Raw genomic sequence first — 17,764 nt, forward strand, 5'->3', positions numbered from 1 at the left:
ATTGTACGATTTCTGTTAAACACTGATATACATAATGTCCAAAAAAATGTTTTGTATGTATATAGGTAATTATTTAATTCTGGAGAACGAATCTTCTAATGTGATGGAATTTAAATTATTCAATTTTCACAATTATATCTCATTGTAACAAAATTTTTAAAAAGAATTAATTATAATATTAAATATATTAATAAAGCAGTCAATATTTGATATTTTTAAAAAGCTTATGTTAAACTCATAAAACCCCTATTGTCTTAAAACTGAACCTAAGAAGTTTTTGTGTAACACGTATTAATATAATTTAGTCGAAATATCGACCCATTTATAGGGTCAAACTTTGGTAAATGTAGAATTGGTTTTACTAAATTGAGACGTAGCCTAATACCCAACAGTCCTGACAGCCGGTCTATCTTTCCAGATACGTACAGCAGACAGCCAACTCTCCCGTGGACATGAGGGTCGGCATCCACACTGGAGCCGTCCTGGCAGGGGTTTTGGGCCAGCGACAGTGGCAGTTCGATGTTTACTCCAAGGACGTGGAATTAGCCAACAAAATGGAGAGCAGCGGCATGGCCGGGTAAGGACAATTTTACTGTTCGTTTTATTTGCGCCTGGTGAGCAGAATGGCAATTACGTTGAAATGGACGCAGCGAGGGGGTAATCTTGTAGGATTGACGCAAAGCGGGGGTGATGAATCTGTTTCATTTTATTTGCAGCTGATGCTACGGTACTGAAGCATCTTTATAAAGAAGTGGGTGATTTAAAATTAAACCTTATCCTCCTCAGGGCGTATTCTCGGGAAAATAAGTTTATATGAATATACAAGGTGTTAACGAAAAAGTACTCAAAATTGGAGAGTATGTAAAACATGTCGAAATATGATGAAAACTTTGATAAAATTTTTTTTCAGTGGCGACCCCTAAGGGAGACAGCCCTTTGAAGGAATAACTCAGGAAACACTTTTTATTGCATAACTTCAAAACGGTTTAATATTAAATCACGAAATTTTGGGGTTCTATTACTATTTATATGCTTAATAATCGACATAATATACAAGTCAAAATTTGCTACAGGGGCGTAAGAAAATGCGGGACCATGGAACAAATTTTACAATTTTTTTTTGTACGAAATTTTTTCTACTTCCTGAATCAAAATTATGAAAATTTATCATATTTTGCATAATAAAGGTATTCTTGTTAGATTCTAATAGCATGAGCCGTTTTCTAGTAAAATCCATTTCAATAATTCATTACGTGCTCAAAAATTCCTGCTGAAAATAAATATATCAAATTGTGCCATGAGAAAATTACTTTTGATTACACACAGAGGTGTCAAATACAGGGTGTTAGTAAATAAGTGCGACAAATTTCAGGGGGTGATTTTACATGAGAAAATAATGGCAGTTTGCTTATAAACGTATGTCCGCAAATGATTCGTTTTCCGAGATACGGGGTGTCAAAGTTTTTCTTAAAAACTGACGATTTAATTTATTGCTCTGAAACCGGTCGAGATGTGCAAATGAAATTTGGTGGGTTTTAAGAGGTAGTTATTGCGCATTTTTTGACACGCAATTAAGAATTTTATGTTCATCATTGGCGCGCGTACGGGTAATAATCTCAATTTTTTTAAAGAAAAAAATGGTACGCCACTGAGATATTACAAATTAAAAATCATTTTTGAATTCCTCGTTCAATTTGTGACAAAAAATCTCTCTTGCCTTTTCTTCGTATGGGGCGCCGTTTTGATGCAAAAAAATAAAACATCTTAACGCGTATTTTTTATTTCTTTAATACATTACCTAGTAGGCTACTGTCAACATTTGTCTGTTAAATACGAATATTTTTAAGAAATGTCAAATTAGCGTTTCGTCATTATTAATTTATTAAGCTTTTAGTTTGCTATAACATTAGTGTTAATAAGTAATTAATTTTTCTTTTATCGAAAAGAATGGAAAATTTTACAAATGCGGAATTGTCAGACATGCATTTTGTCTATGGTCGAAGTAATGGAAATGGTCGGCAAGCTCGACGATTGTATGCTGAGTTGTATCCAGGACGTAGGGTACCTCATCACACAATATTTGCTCGTCTTCATCAACGTTTGCGCGAAAATGGTTCATTTAAGAAACAAACGGTTGACTGTGGGCGCCCTCGAGAAGTACGAACTGTGCAACTAGAAGAAGCAGTTCTCGAGTTAATTGCGGAGTCACCTGAAACAAGTACTCGAAAAATTGCCAACATATTGAATGTAAGCAACTTCACTGTATTTAAAATTCTTAAAGAACAGCAATTGTATCCGTTTCATATTGAACGTGTGCAAGCTCTACTACCTAGAGACTTTTTTCCGCGCCTATTTTTTTGCCAAGTGATTAATCATCAAATCGCTCAAATTCCTAATTTTTTAAATGCCGTTTTGTTTACTGACGAGGCTACTTTTGGACGACAGTGTATAAGAAATTTCCATAACAATCACTTATGGGCTGAGGAAAACCCCTATGGAATCTTTGAAGCTCATTTTTAGCATCAGTTTTCGGTAAATGTATGGCTTGTAGTAATTGATGATCATTTAATCGGTCCATATTTCCTCCCACAACGACTAACAAGCGAATCTTATCTTAATTTCCTATAGGAAGAGTTACCTCTTCTTCTTGAAGAAATTCCTCTACAGCTGAGACAACACCTATGGTACATGCATGATGGTGCACCAGCCCATTTTAGCATTAATGTACGTAATCACTTAGACACAGTATATCCAAATCGTTGGATAGGTAGGGGAGGTACGGAACATTGGCCTGCTCGATCGCCGGATTTAAATCCTCTTGATTTTTGCATTTGGGGTTTTCTTAAGTCATTAGTTTATTCCACTCCCGTTGAAAATGTTGATGACCTGAGGAATCGAATTATAGTCGGCTGTGAGACAATAAGAAATATACCAGGAATATTTGCGCGAATACGACAATCAATGAGGCGAAGAGTTGAATCTTGTGTCACGTCTGAGGGAGGTCATTTTGAACATTTGTTGTAGCTTTGCGCCTTTTCAAAATTTTATTAGTGTTATTTTCTGTTATTGTTCTGGTTTAATGTTATTGTATTAGATAGTTCTTGATAATGTATTAAAGAAATAAAAAATACGCGTTAAGATGTTTTATTTTTTTGCATCAAAACGGCGCCCCATACGAAGAAAAGGCAAGAGAGATTTTTTGTCACAAATTGAACGAGGAATTCAAAAATGATTTTTAATTTGTAATATCTCAGTGGCGTACCATTTTTTTCTTTAAAAAAATTGAGATTATTACCCGTACGCGCGCCAATGATGAACATAAAATTCTTAATTGCGTGTCAAAAAATGCGCAATAACTACCTCTTAAAACCCACCAAATTTCATTTGCACATCTCGACCGGTTTCAGAGCAATAAATTAAATCGTCAGTTTTTAAGAAAAACTTTGACACCCCGTATCTCGGAAAACGAATCATTTGCGGACATACGTTTATAAGCAAACTGCCATTATTTTCTCATGTAGAAACACCCCCTGAAATTTGTCGCACTTTTTTACTAACACCCTGTATATATCAATTACTGATTAGATTACCTACTCAATATTCCAATATAAGAAATTTGAATTTAGATACTGTAATAAACATAGAATAAACTAAATTATTATAGGGCTATTAATTTAGATACAGAGGAATCCGCGCGGATCAAATATGGTGGGCAGGTGTGAACGAATTCGAAAACGGTTACAACTAAGCTCCGCGCGGTTTCCGCCGTGTCGGAATTAGCCTACAATGCAATATTATCTTCAACGGTGAAACTACATTTACAATAAAAATTTTATGTTTCATGGGTCATGGTTTCTTTTTTTTTGGTATTTTTTGATTTTCAAATAAAAGCAATAATAGTATTAACATTTTATTATTCAAAATTATTTATGTTACTGTTTACTACAAAACTATCTACATAAATGTGATATTAAACCCTTATTTAGTAACAGTTACATAACGCAACTACAATAACGATAATAATACTAAAAAAGGAAAATTAAATAAAAATTGTAATTTGATAAATTTATTTTGCAGTAGGAATTTTTGAGCAAGTAATGAATTATTGAAATGGATACTACCAGAAAACGACTCATGCTATTAAAATTTAAGAATACCTTTTTTATGCAAAATATAATCAATTTTCATATTTCATCATCTTCAAGAAACAATGTGTTTGTTAAATGAACATTCAAAACTACATTCCTTTGTAACGGCTTGGTTTGAAAGGTCAAACTAAAAAAAGACGGTTGTAAAAAAATTAAAATATTCATGCATAGGTTCTTTGGGTCGCTGAGTCTGATTCCGATTCGGTTGACCACTGTTACCTCATGTTCAAGGTCGTTTGAAGGTTAAAGTAAAAACAGTAAGTGAAAAAAATTGTAAAAAATGTTTATGAATGCTCACCTGCCTACTTTTGTCTGTTTATCTGTCTGCCTTTTTACCTGCACACTTGTTTGTTTGATTGTTAGTCTGTATTTATCGTCCGCCTGTATTTTCTCTCTGCCCATCTAGCTGACATCCTACCATTCTGTAGGTAAAATTGTCTATCTTCCTGTCTGACCAAATGACTAAGTGTTTCTAGCTATCTATTTTTCTGCCTAAAGGTCCACTGATAGCCTGTCTGCCTTCTTGTCAGTTTGTTTTCATACCTTTCTGCTTACCACCCTCTTTCAATTCTACATGACTGTACAAAAACTAGATTAAAAAAAACTTTTGTAAGCCTTCAACAAATCAATTCGCTTCTATCAGCATTCAAAAGTTTTTTTTAATCTAGTTTTTGTACAATCACGCAAAACCGAAATAGGATGGTAGGCCGAAAGGTAAGAAGACAAACGAGGCAAACAGACTGTCAGTGGATATTTAGACAGAGGGTGGCAGAAAAACAGATAGCTAGAAATATTTAGTCATATAGTCAGACAGGAAGATAGAAAAAATTACCTACAGAAAGGCAGGATGTCAGGTAGATGGACAGAGAGAAAATACAGGAAAACGATAAATACAGACTAACAAGCAAACAAACAGGAGTGCAGGTAAAAAGGCATACAGATAAACAGGCAAAAGTAGGCAAATGAGCATTCGTAAAAATGTTTTTCATTTTTTTCAACTCCTATTATTACTTTAACCTTGAAGCGACCTTGAACATGAGGTAATAGAGGTCAACCGACATCGGAATCGGAATCAGCGACCCCAAAAACCCCTGGGTACCTAGGTAGAGACCGGTGTTTTTTTTGTCAAACTAAATGTTGATCTCTGGTATTATTTGGTATTTCATATTTATACAGGATGTTTTATTAAGAAACCCTCGTCAACGTACCTTAACTATATATGTATGTTGCTGCTTTTCAATGTATAGAGTTTCAAAGTTAAAATAATATATTTTGTCATTTATTGCTTTATCAACTGTCGTATTTTAATTAATCCTCAGCCAATCGCGTTGTTATACTGGTAAAACTGCCCACACAGCCCACTGAATTTTTATCGCTAGCACAATCACGTACCTGTACCTATAGCTTGGTAAGTGAATTGAATTTTGAAATATTAAAGTGAATATAAGTTTGTGATATATGTCTGTCAAATATCATTCACGGCAATGGTCTTGTTAAAATATTTTTTTCGATTTTGTATTTATAAAAGATAAAATGACACGTATAACCTTTGCATTCCTTTTACCTAAACTCCAGCTTCGCTGTCGGAGTTTAATCAAATAAAAAAGTAATAAAGATACACGAGTATCACTATCACACCTTTTGCAAATAAAGAACTGAGAAAAATATTTTCTTGACGAAATTATAGTCTCCTACAATAAAAAGTGTCCCAAAATTTACGCAAGTAATTCTAATCGAAAACACATGCTTTTAATTAAAAGTTGTTAATTTTTTATTGATTTATAAAGTATACAGTATAGGACTATGTATGGAATAACAAATGGGCTAAATAACTCCACGGATTTGATACAGTGCTCAATTTCCTCATTCAAGGCGTGGATGGTCGTGGGCTTATTGGTACAAACGTTAGATCTCAAAAAACCCAAGAGAAAAAAGTCCAACAGCGTTAACGGGCGACCAATTTTAACCAATAAAATGGGAAATTAACCGACCAGGAAATGACTCATACAGTAATTGATTTGTTTCTCGAGCTGCATTGCATGTGTCTTGTTAAAACCACATGTCGTCTACATCTATATCTTGCAATTTAGGCACAAAAAACCGGATTATCATGTCGCGATAGCGAGCTCCGTTAACTGTTATTGCCTGACCAGCCGCATTTTCAAAGAAGAATAGTCCGATGATGCCTCCAGCCCAAAATCCGCACCAAACAGTGACACGTTGTGGATGCATTTGTTTCTCAACAATCACTCATGAATACCAAATGCGACAATTCTATCAATTAACGAAGCCATCAAAATGAAAATTAGCCAATTCGCTGAAGATGATTTTGTTCGGTTCGAAAAATCAGCATCCACATGTACCATAATTCATTCAACGAACTCTCTTGAAAGGACGGCCAAAGTGTTTAAGATCACTAATTGATCCAGTCTACATGAATTTTTCAAATAACCTCTTTACATTTCAAATCTTGCATGAATTTTGAAACGCCCGATATCATACGTCAAAATTTCACACTGCTGTTTTGTAGCTAATCAATATATTACGTATAAAAGGTTACCATGGCAATAAAATACGGAAGTTTTTCTCTTGCTAGGTACTTTTTTAATACTTAAGGTGACATCGTTCGCGACATTTATAAAATATCATTTTATATAGCTTTGAAGAGCAATCCAAAACAGTTTCTAAGCAATCCTTTGAAATGTTTTGACCACAATTTTCAATTACACATTGGATCAGAACACAAAGTTTTACAATAATTATTTGCACCGTTTAAAGACTTCCTTTGACACTTATATCACATATTAGGTATCTTTGTTAACTGCAAATAAACAACATATGTGACATGGACTTCTCTATAATTTTATTTGCAATGAACAACCATATGGCTATCATAGCTATAAGTTTAATTAACAAATTTATTCTCATTACCTTTATTCGTCTTTCACAATTCTAATGTTTTCATAACGAATAACATTCGTGCTTAATCATTTTTTTATTCGTAAATATTGTTTAGAATATTGTTAAAAATAATTTAAGTACTGTGGTATTAGTAGAAAGACAATCTGACTATTCGTAGAAAGAAATAATTGGAATAGGGCACCAAGAGAAAAATATCAGTTTATATTGTCAAAAATGCGCAAACAAGTGCCTACTGGGAGTTCAATAATAAAGTTTTTATTTCGAGAGCACTTTAATTTCTTTGTTAGTAAGTAGTACACCATTTCTGTTCAAAATTAAACAGCGTTTCATTATTTTTAATCCTAATTGTCAATAGGTAAAGAACAAAAATGGTTATAGTCATTTTTACATCATCAGTAAGAACCCTCCATCATTAAGATCAAAATGAATATTATTTTTGATACGTAAAAAACATATCTCCTGATATTTGCAACTTGATTAATGCAATAGATTTCTGAAATATTTTTAGAACTCCACATTTTTCTGGGCACACATCGACTAAAAAGGAGCAGTAGTTGATTAAGATCAATTTGGCTCAATTGTCATCACTTCATCTTTATTCCTTTATTATCAAAGTTGAATTTTTAATAGAACATATTTTTTTATTTAACATGATTTGACAATTGCAGTTCGCGAAATGAAAGAGAACAGGACGGAATCAGACTCGGCTAAAACGACGCCTGCGAGTTGTTTTACAATAAATCATGACAAGCCCTTTGCAGATTAAATCTGTTATCCACCAACGAGAAATCAAAAATGCAATATGTTATAAAAGTTTATAAAAGAAACGGGGAAATAATCTACGAAGAAAAATTTATATATCACATAAATTCCTAAAATTGACGCCAGTGTATTTCTTGTAAATTATCTTCGTCCTTTCGGAAGATGTTCGATTTTCCGTCCTGTTCCCAATATTTATCTTTAGTGCCAGTAACATAATTTACCTACATAAAATTTTCAGTTACTTGGTATTACAGATTCTATTACCAACATTATAAGGATCATTAAATAGGTGCAATTTAAAATAAACCATGATTTATAGTATGATGATTGATGTTATAATTTTGTTTAATTGCTACTTAGGTATACTCAGTAGTGTTAAAGTCAGGTATATGTGGGGGCAATCTTAAACGAATGAGTCCATGGAAGCGAAAAATGTAATTGATTTCTCTTTGCTTCTTCTACTTCATATGACTGAGGTTTTCCTACATTGGATCGTAATTGAGATTATTCTGTTGGAGCCAGGAATTTTGTTTTTAGCGCTAGAGTGGATGGGGCAAATGCCGCAGGCATGACTATAGATTTGGCGAATATACTGGGAAGCAGTTTGATTAGACACTTCAAAATTATCTCTGTTCATTTGTCCTAGATAGTCGCCAGGTGTTAGTCCATAACGAAAAATTAACTCCGCCTCCTTCACAAAGCCAGTGTCACCAGCATGCGCGATATTTATTCGATTACTTGAACGAAAAAGTCTAATAATGTTAACGGCATTTTTATCCTCCTAAACATTTCCGCACTGTTTTAGCACTTAAGGAAAATCAATTTTTTGTTTTATGGCTGTAAGTAATTTTCTGCAAGTTAAATTGCTTTAAATTTATGTAAAAGTCCTCCATTGTGCTTATTATTTAAAAATCAATGTCCATTTTCTACTCGAATAATATTTACATCGTTTTTTTTTTTCGTGGATTAGACCGAGTCTGTCCTGTATTCTTTCCGTATTCTCTTCTCTTTTCTCATGCATGTTTTAAAACATTTCAGTGGACAACGCATCGGCAAACCGTTTTAGTTACGTGGAACTTAAAGAATTAAATTCTTCGCCAGCTTTGAAACCCTTTAACAGTGAAATGAAATGGCAAATTTAGTTAAATCACCTTATTTCAAGCCCAATAATGTGTTAGTTCCATGTACACGCAATATTCGAACATCCTTATATAATCCTCTACTTATTGAAAATTTCGGTAAAGATAAAATAGGAACGCTTATAGACAATTACAAGAAACGCATGTGATAGGTAAGTCAAAGATCGTAAATCACAATCGAAACATGAACGATTCCAACGGATCAAAATAGATCTCTACAGCACCGCAGTCATTTACTTATTATTTATAGTTCACATTGTGGTTAAAAACAATCCTATCTGATATTTTTGATCGGCTGCAACTTTTCACTGGCTGATATATTTATTTTTTACCTTTTGCAGACATGAAAATATGAAATATTTACGAGTAAAGAATTTATATTAACAATTTTATTACATAGCGTGACGAAATAATTACAGCTCCGAATCATGTAACATTAATATAAATTCTGGTAATTTCAACTGTGCTCAAAGCACACAAAAAATAATGTACCACATAAATCATGTACCTAGTTTAAATAAATTACCACCTTTAAATAAGTCATTCGTGCATAAATCTTCTTGAATTTCATTGTCATTAGAAATAGTATTTTGCCTGGAAGTGCATAAAATAAAACTTATGATCCACATATTACCATTTTCTCAACGGGATGGTTCTTACTGCATTTATATGCTGAGAAAATTTATGTCGCGCAAACATAGTAAAGAAAGGATTTTGTTACGGATAAGAGGAGTGAGTTAGGAGAGAATATATTAGATAGAAGATATGCCTAATCCATTTTGGTAGATGATATATGCATGTTTGAGACGCTACAGTCAAAATACAGAGTAAAAATGAAGGGTATTAATCAAATGAAATTAGACTTGCTATTGACTTTCTTTTCTGGTTGTCAAACTATTTCCTAACGAATTTTACTGGATAATAAAATTAAATTTCCTTATTAGAGACGTTTTATATTTTATGCTATAAAAAAATAATATTTGTTTTAATTAATATGAGATGTTCGTTTAAATAAAATTTGTAAAATAGGAAAATATATTTAAAAATGGAAATTTTAATACTTTATTATAAAATAATAAAAGGTTATATAAGATGAAGAAATAAAACAAGTTGCAAAAACTTAATTGGCAGAAATATTTTTTGTAAATAAAAAATATATATATTTTTATACCTACGTGCTGACTTACCACATTGATACAATGAATTGGGAACCACTGACTTCACTGAGCAGTGTGTCTGTTTGCAAATGTTGGTGCGTGTCTATACATAAATAGCTACAAATAAAGATGTTTAGCTAATTCGCAGTATTCAGTTCGTTATTACTGAATTGATGGTTCATTTTAGTATGTTTATTTATATTTATTGATACACACATCACAGATATACTGCTTTTCAAAAAAAAAAAACGCTATAGAAGGTAAGACTCTTAAAAAATAAATGAGTTCACTTAAATATATATAACAATTTTTATTACTATCTATTTTATTTTAAGCACATCTTTGCAGTTCCAACCATTTTGGTTATTGAAAATGTTTATTAGTTAATGCATTCCATATACCATTAAAATATCCGCTTCAAGTTTGTAAACATCCTGTATAAATTTTTTCGTCATAATATTGTCATTATGGTAAGAATATAATAATTAAGTAATGGAAATGATATTTTTGACATAATAATACTAGAAAATAAAGTAGCTATTTCCTACGGAGATGAAAAAAATCAGTATATAAGATCATTAGCTCTATTTGATCACTATCGCTGATTAGCTCTCAGCTGTATAATCAATCTCAAACCTAATTCAAGTTCATGCTATTATTTTTTCAGAAATGTTACTTACATATTTTAATGTTATATATTTTTAGCCAACTATAAGGTAAATCTAGGAAAGATAACGCACATTTTTTAAAATAATTATAAAACATATGTGAAATTGAAAATAAAGAGCAAAACTTAAAAGAACTTAATAAGTTATAATATATTACTTCATATATGACAAAATGTCGGAGATTTTGGTAAAAACTAAAATTTTTTTTTTCTTATGACTGCGTCATTTCACCTTAGGTATCGAGGAGAGATAACGCAGTATGTGAAATGATCGCACATTTTTATTTTTTTCATAAATTTGTATTAAAACTTCATATAATTTACTTTTGGTTTATTTATTTATTTATTAATAATAAATAAAATACTCATTATTGTAGTTAGACAAATAAGCATATACTCTGAACGAAAACGTAATTGTTTTCGTTTTGTTCTTTATTTCTTCTTAAAGAAAAATCTAACCATGCATACATAGCCTGCCTTGCGAGATTTTCTGTTTAAATTGTATGGCAATTTTTCTGCTAACTCAAAAGCCATAAAGCGCATAAAGGATCTCGTAGGTAAAAATCCATGTGTTTTCAACTTTTGCTTTACTAATTTATCCTACTGTGGGCTCCTAGTGTACTTGAAGGTGTACCAAACGATTTAGTTTGAGGTCTTCACATTTCCTTCGGCGTCGTAAAGTGCATTCGGGGCTACCGAATTCGCGACCTGCCTCAGGAATACACATCTCATCTCTATCGATAGCACTGATTGCTCTAGACAACTGTCCTATTGTCCCCTCTCCTCTTCTAACGTTTCCATTTCTTTTATATTTCGTCGGTATGCTATAAACGATAAATTAATAACATTTATGACAAAATAAAATTTTTAACTATGTGTCTATTATTGCGCCAACTCTCCTTACGCATTCGTGCGTTAACTCACCTTACAGTATAAGGAGAGTTGACGCAGCAATTTTTAACTAAATTCATTAGAGGAAATGTGTGAAATTGAGGTTAGAACTACTTAATACTCATTATCTACAATAGAATCCTTGAAAACTTAATAAAAATATAACTTAACGTACCTGTATATTTTCTGACTCTAAACGATGTAAAAATATTTAGTGTAACCTCAATAAATTTAACAAAATACCGTCACTAACACTACTTAAATATAACTGTATTTGATACGTAACGAGCGTTCAAATATAAACGTGGTCGAAGTTGGCTCTGACACATTGGACGTAGGGCGTAGCTTATAGCGACCAACTTAACCTCATTTCTCAACGAGCTGTATAGCAGCTGTCAGTTTCAATAACAAAGCGGCGATACAGCGCTTTGACAGATAACGTTTAAGTTCATTTGCTATACGCTACGCCCTACGTCCAAATTTTCAGAACCAACTTGACCACGTTTTTATTTGAACGCTCGTTATATATGTGACGACATAATAAGAATTACCGGTGTTGCCAAATATACGCTATGAACAATTACTGTGCCAGAACGAGCAGTGCGTCATCTCACCTGATGCGTCATCTCTCCTAGATTTAACCTACAGGGTGTTCTACAAGCTCTATGACAAACTATGACAGATGGTAGCTGTATTAATTTCAAACATTTGTATGAATATACCCAAAAAAGACATCAACATGCCAACACAATCTTTAGTGCATCATTTCATAGACTTCTAGAAGAAGGTAACCTCGCCCCAAAAAAGGCTATTCATTCTACTGAAGTGAATGTATAAAATGAACAAGATATAATAGATACTGTCATTGACAACTCTTCAATTAGTGTTCCGCGTATAGCAAATAATCTTCATTTATTATCGAATTTTGTATGGCGTGTATTGAACATCCGGTTCATCGCCAAAATACACAAGTGTTACATGCTGGAGATGATCCTCAACGATTAGAACTTTGTCGCTGGTTATTTCAACAACATGTACAAAATGATAGATTCGTTTCACTTGTCATGTAGTCTGGTGAAACGTGTTTTACTAGGGACGGCATAAATAATAACTCATAATCAACATATCTGGGCGTTACAAAATCCGCATGCGATTAGATCAAGACGTTTGGAGTAGCATTTTCAACAATAATTTACTGCCTGTACATGTTTTAAATAATCGTGCAAATGCAGATCTGTATAGAACTTTCTTCGAAAACAACCTTTTTGATTTCATTTTTGATGTAGGGCTTAATATCATACAAAATATGTGATATCAGCACGATGGTGCACCACTACATAGAGGGAGATAAGTAACTGCTTGGTTAAATGATCATTTTCCGAATAAATGGATAGGTCAACAAGATATAATAGCATGCCCACCGCATTCCCCACATCTAAATAATTTGGACTTTTATTTATCCGACATGTGAAGCAGCATGTCTGCCATGTTAAAATAACTAGGTATCCGTCAGCAGTTACTTGAAAGAATTCAGGTTGCAGCTAACCAGAAATATATAAGAAATAATAAGAAATGATTCAAATCTCATCCGTTGAGTGGAGGAATCTTTAATTCGCCGATGTGAGGTTTGCATTCGAGCCGAGTGTGGACTTTTTGAACAGTTTTTATAGTCTTAAGATTTGTTAATTTGATTACCTAATTACCTAAGGTTAACTAAAGTTTAAATTCTAAACACAAATATTAATTGTTGTTATAGCAACCATCATTTTTATTTATCAGGCTACTTTCATTGAAATACGAAATTATATTCTTTAAAATGCTTGTAACTAAACAAAAACGAATCGGACCTATGTTCATATAAGAAAAAATGTTTGAAATTAACCTAGCTACCATCTGTCAAAATTCGTCATAGAGCTTGTAGAACACCCTGTATAGTATGTGAATATTACATGAGCATCTCATGTATCATTACTAATGAATATATCAAAATATTAAACAAAGTCGATAAAAAAGAGAAATTTATACGGGTGTTTCTAAATGAAGTAGCAAAAATGGTACCAGTGAATGTAGAGCCAAAAATAAGAGGATTAAAGTAAAAATGCCTTATATGAAAGTTGTACCCCTGAGGCGATATACCCTCTTAAAGGACGGGATTGAAATTCACATTTATTTTTTTCTTCAACATGAGGAACGCTTGGTATGAGCATCCTACTAATAAAGAGACAACTTTTCAATATTTGTTCGATCATTGGCGTATTTTATAAAGGAGTGAAACAGTCAACCCCATTTTATTAGAAATTTTTTATACGAAGCAAATTATTTATTTAAAAATATTTATTGGGAAGACTGATTTATTGCGCAATTTTTTTACATCTTGTATTTTTTCGATAAAACCGATAGTTTTCTACTAAAAAAATTAGATGCGTCGTCGTTCACTACAGGATTAATTGCGAAAATTTGTAAAAATAAAGTAGGGGGATATCATAAATTGTTGTTTATCATATTAATAAATTGACACTTTCTGTCAATAAGCTGGTAATTTAATAATAACATTAAGAATGATTTGCTATTAATTAATGAAAAGTGTTTGATAACTTATGACTATGGGACATGTATTAGGTAAAGTTATTTATCTGAAATAACATTTAATACAAACGAAAAACAAGAGATGCAAAATTAAATTTAAAAAATATTCTTGAAATAATTTCCATTTTGCTGCAAGCATAACCCAATACGTCTGTTGAAGTTATAACGTACTCGCACAAACAGTTCTTGGTTATTGCGACGGTCATCTGTTGACTGAAATATTCTTAAGCGTAGTTCTTCTAAGGAGGCAACAGGAGAGGCATAAGCAATACTTTTTATGTGTCCCCACAAAAAGAAATCCATAGGCGTTAGGTCAGGTAAACGTGCAGGCATCACGACCACGACCAACCCAGCGATTCGGGTAATTTAAATTTAGCCATTATCTAACGGCAAATGTACTATGTGCAGGCGCCCCATCGTGCATATACCACATCACCTGACGTGTAGCGAGGGGTAAATCCTCAAGTTGGCAGATTTCCCTTCAAAAATTTAAGATACTCGGCCGCTCCAAGCATGTGTGGAAGAATAAATGGACCTAGAGTATTTCCTACAATTCCCATCCAAACGTTTAAACTGAAATTATGTTGACATCTTGAAACAAATATTTCATGAGTATTTTCTTCCGACCATGAATGAACATTATGAAGGTTTACTGCACTTATTTTAGGAAAATTTGCTTCAACGGTGAAAAGTATATTCATTAGGAAATTTAAATCATGCCTGGAAATATTAATGTACCATTGACAAAAATCCACGCGGTTAGGTAAATCAGGGTCAATTATTGCACGGGTTGATGGTGAAAAGGGTATAAAAAATTTGCATGAGCTACATTCCACACAAGACTGTGAGAAACTTGAAGTTGCCTGGACACCTGTCTAGTGGTTGTACCACAGTCTTGTTCTAGATGTTCCAGTATACTTTCCTTAGTTTCAACAGTTCGGACATTACGCCTTCTTCCGGCACCCTCACGATTGGGCTGAATTTTACTAGTTTCGCGAAGCCTTCTTTCCATCGAGGCCAATGTTTGTCTATGAGGAATCGGTCGGTTTGGATATCTTTGGTGGTATAATCTTACTGTAGCGTTACAATTTTTTCTAGATTCGAAAAACACTTGGAGCATGTCAACATATTCGTCATTGGTATAAATATTATTTGCCATAATTATTCTGATAATAAATTAATCAATTGGTTGACAGAAAGTGTCAATTTATTAATATGATAAAAAACAATTTATTTGTTATGACATTCGCCTACTTTATTTTTACAAATTTTCGCAATTACTCCTTCACTGAACGATGACGCAACTATTTTTTTTACTTGAAATTTATCGGTTTTATCGAAAAATTACAAGCGGTAAAAAAGTTGCGCAAGAAATCAGTCATCCAAATAAATATTTTTAAATAAATAATTTGCTTCATATAAAAAATTTCTAATAAAATATTGCAATGGGGTTGACTGTTTCACTCTATAAAATACGTCAATAATCGAAGAAATACTGAAAAGTTTTCTGTTTATTAGTAGGATGCTCATATCAAGTTTCGTGTCTATAGCATTCCTCGTTCATATAAGGTATTTTTACTTCAATCCTCTTATTTTTGGCTCTACATTAACTGGTACCATTTTTGCTACTTCATTTAAAAACACCCTGTATATTAATAAGTTAATTTTGACATTGTCAACTCGTTTCAAAATCTGTGTTCTAGAGACACTTTATCAACAGTTGCGATTAATAACACAGGTCAACATTTGATCTAAGAATAATCACCTGACCTGACCAGGGTACTTATAAGTTTTTTGGATCGCTGATTGCGAATCCGAGGTTGGCTAAGCTCCATCACGTCAGGTTCAAGGTCATTTGAAGGTCAAATGGCCAAAAATGGTCTAAAAAATATGAAAAAATTCATACGTATGTTTTTGGGGTAGCCGAGTTCAAAGCCGCTGCTATTTTTACCATTCAAAACTCGTATCAAGGTCATTTGGAGGTCAAATCGAGAAATATGGTCTAAAAAAATCTGAGAAAATTTATACGTATGTTTTTGGGGTAGCTGAGCTAAAATCTGCTGTCAGTTTCACCCCTGAAGGGCATCTGAAGGTCATATGAGGGTCATATCAAGGTCATTTGAAGGTCAATCGAGAAAATCGGTACCTATAAAAAATCTGAAAAAATGTATACGTATATTTTTAGGGTTGCTGAGTTTAAATTCAATATTACCATTATCAACATCTGAAGGTCATTTCAAAATCATTAGAAGGGCAAACGAAGAAAATTTTGGAAAAATTTATGTATATGTTTTTGAGTTTTCTGAGCTATACTGTGATGTAATCTAAAAACGTCCAAAGATCATTTCAAGGTTAGTCGTCTTGCCTTAAGTGGCTGGACAGTCTTTTTTCTACATTAACTGGTCTGAACATTCACTCGTCTTGCCTTAACTGGCTAGACACACTCCTGTTCATGCCTTAACTGGCTAGGACATTCACTCGTCTTGCCTTAATTGGCTGGACACGCTTATATTTCTACCTAACTGACCGGAAAATTGCCTTAACTGGCTAGCCTCCTTTATGTTTTTGCCTCATTCGGTCAAGACTCGTATACATACGTATACACTTTTTCAGATTTTTTAGATCGATTTTCTCGATTTGACCTACAAATGACCTTGATACGACCTTTAGATGTACTTAAATGATGAAAATAACAGCGGCTTTGAACTCGGCTAGACCAAAAACATACGTATACATTTGTTCAGATTTTTTAGACCGATTTTCTCGATTTGACCTTTAAATGACCTTGATATGATCTTCATATGACCTTCAGATGTCCTTCAGGGGTGAAACTGACAGCGAATTTTAACTCAGCTACTCCAAAAACATACGTATAAATTTTCTCAGATTTTTTAGACCATATTTCTCGATTTGACCTCCAAATGACCTTGATACGACCTTTAGATGTACTTAAATGATGAAAATAACAGCGGCTTTGAACTCGGCTAGACCAAAAACATACGTATACATTTGTTCAGATTTTTTAGACCGATTTTCTCGATTTGACCTTTAAATGACCTTGATATGATCTTCATATGACCTTCAGATGTCCTTCAGGGGTAAAACTGACAGCGAATTTTAACTCAGCTACTCCAAAAACATACGTATAAATTTTCTCAGATTTTTTAGACCATATTTCTCGATTTGACCTCCAAATGACCTTGATACGACCTTTAGATGTATTTGAATGGTGAAAATAGCACCGACTTTGAACTCGGCTACCCCAAAAACATGTGTATGAATTTTTTCAAATTTTGACCTTGAACCTGACGTGATGAAGTTTAGCCAACCTCGGATTCGGAATTAGCGATCTAAAAAACCTATAAGTACCCTGGTCAGGTCCGGTGATTATTCTTAGATCAAATGTTGACCTGTGTAATTTACTTCGCACAGCTGTGTCGGTCACAAGATACATAAAGGGAAAATGTTCCTTTGAAAATACAATATTTTATA

At 33.1% G+C, this 17,764-nt stretch overlaps 1 protein-coding gene across 1 annotated transcript in view; it reads left to right on the top strand.

The window, feature by feature from the left end:
- Window positions 1-418: 418 nt before the first annotated feature.
- LOC111692202 (adenylate cyclase type 3) overlaps window positions 419-17,764 on the top strand; it is a gene marked incomplete at its 5' end in the record, with an annotated part of 69,036 nt that continues 51,690 nt past the window's right edge. The window contains one exon of the mRNA XM_023456043.1: window positions 419-577. Coding sequence (XP_023311811.1) covers window positions 419-577 — 159 coding nt within the window. The remainder of the gene's footprint in view (window positions 578-17,764) is intronic.

Source organism: Anoplophora glabripennis, unplaced genomic scaffold, assembly GCF_000390285.2.
Source record: "Anoplophora glabripennis isolate ALB-LARVAE unplaced genomic scaffold, Agla_2.0 scaffold1126, whole genome shotgun sequence".
Taxonomy (NCBI): domain Eukaryota; kingdom Metazoa; phylum Arthropoda; class Insecta; order Coleoptera; family Cerambycidae; genus Anoplophora; species Anoplophora glabripennis.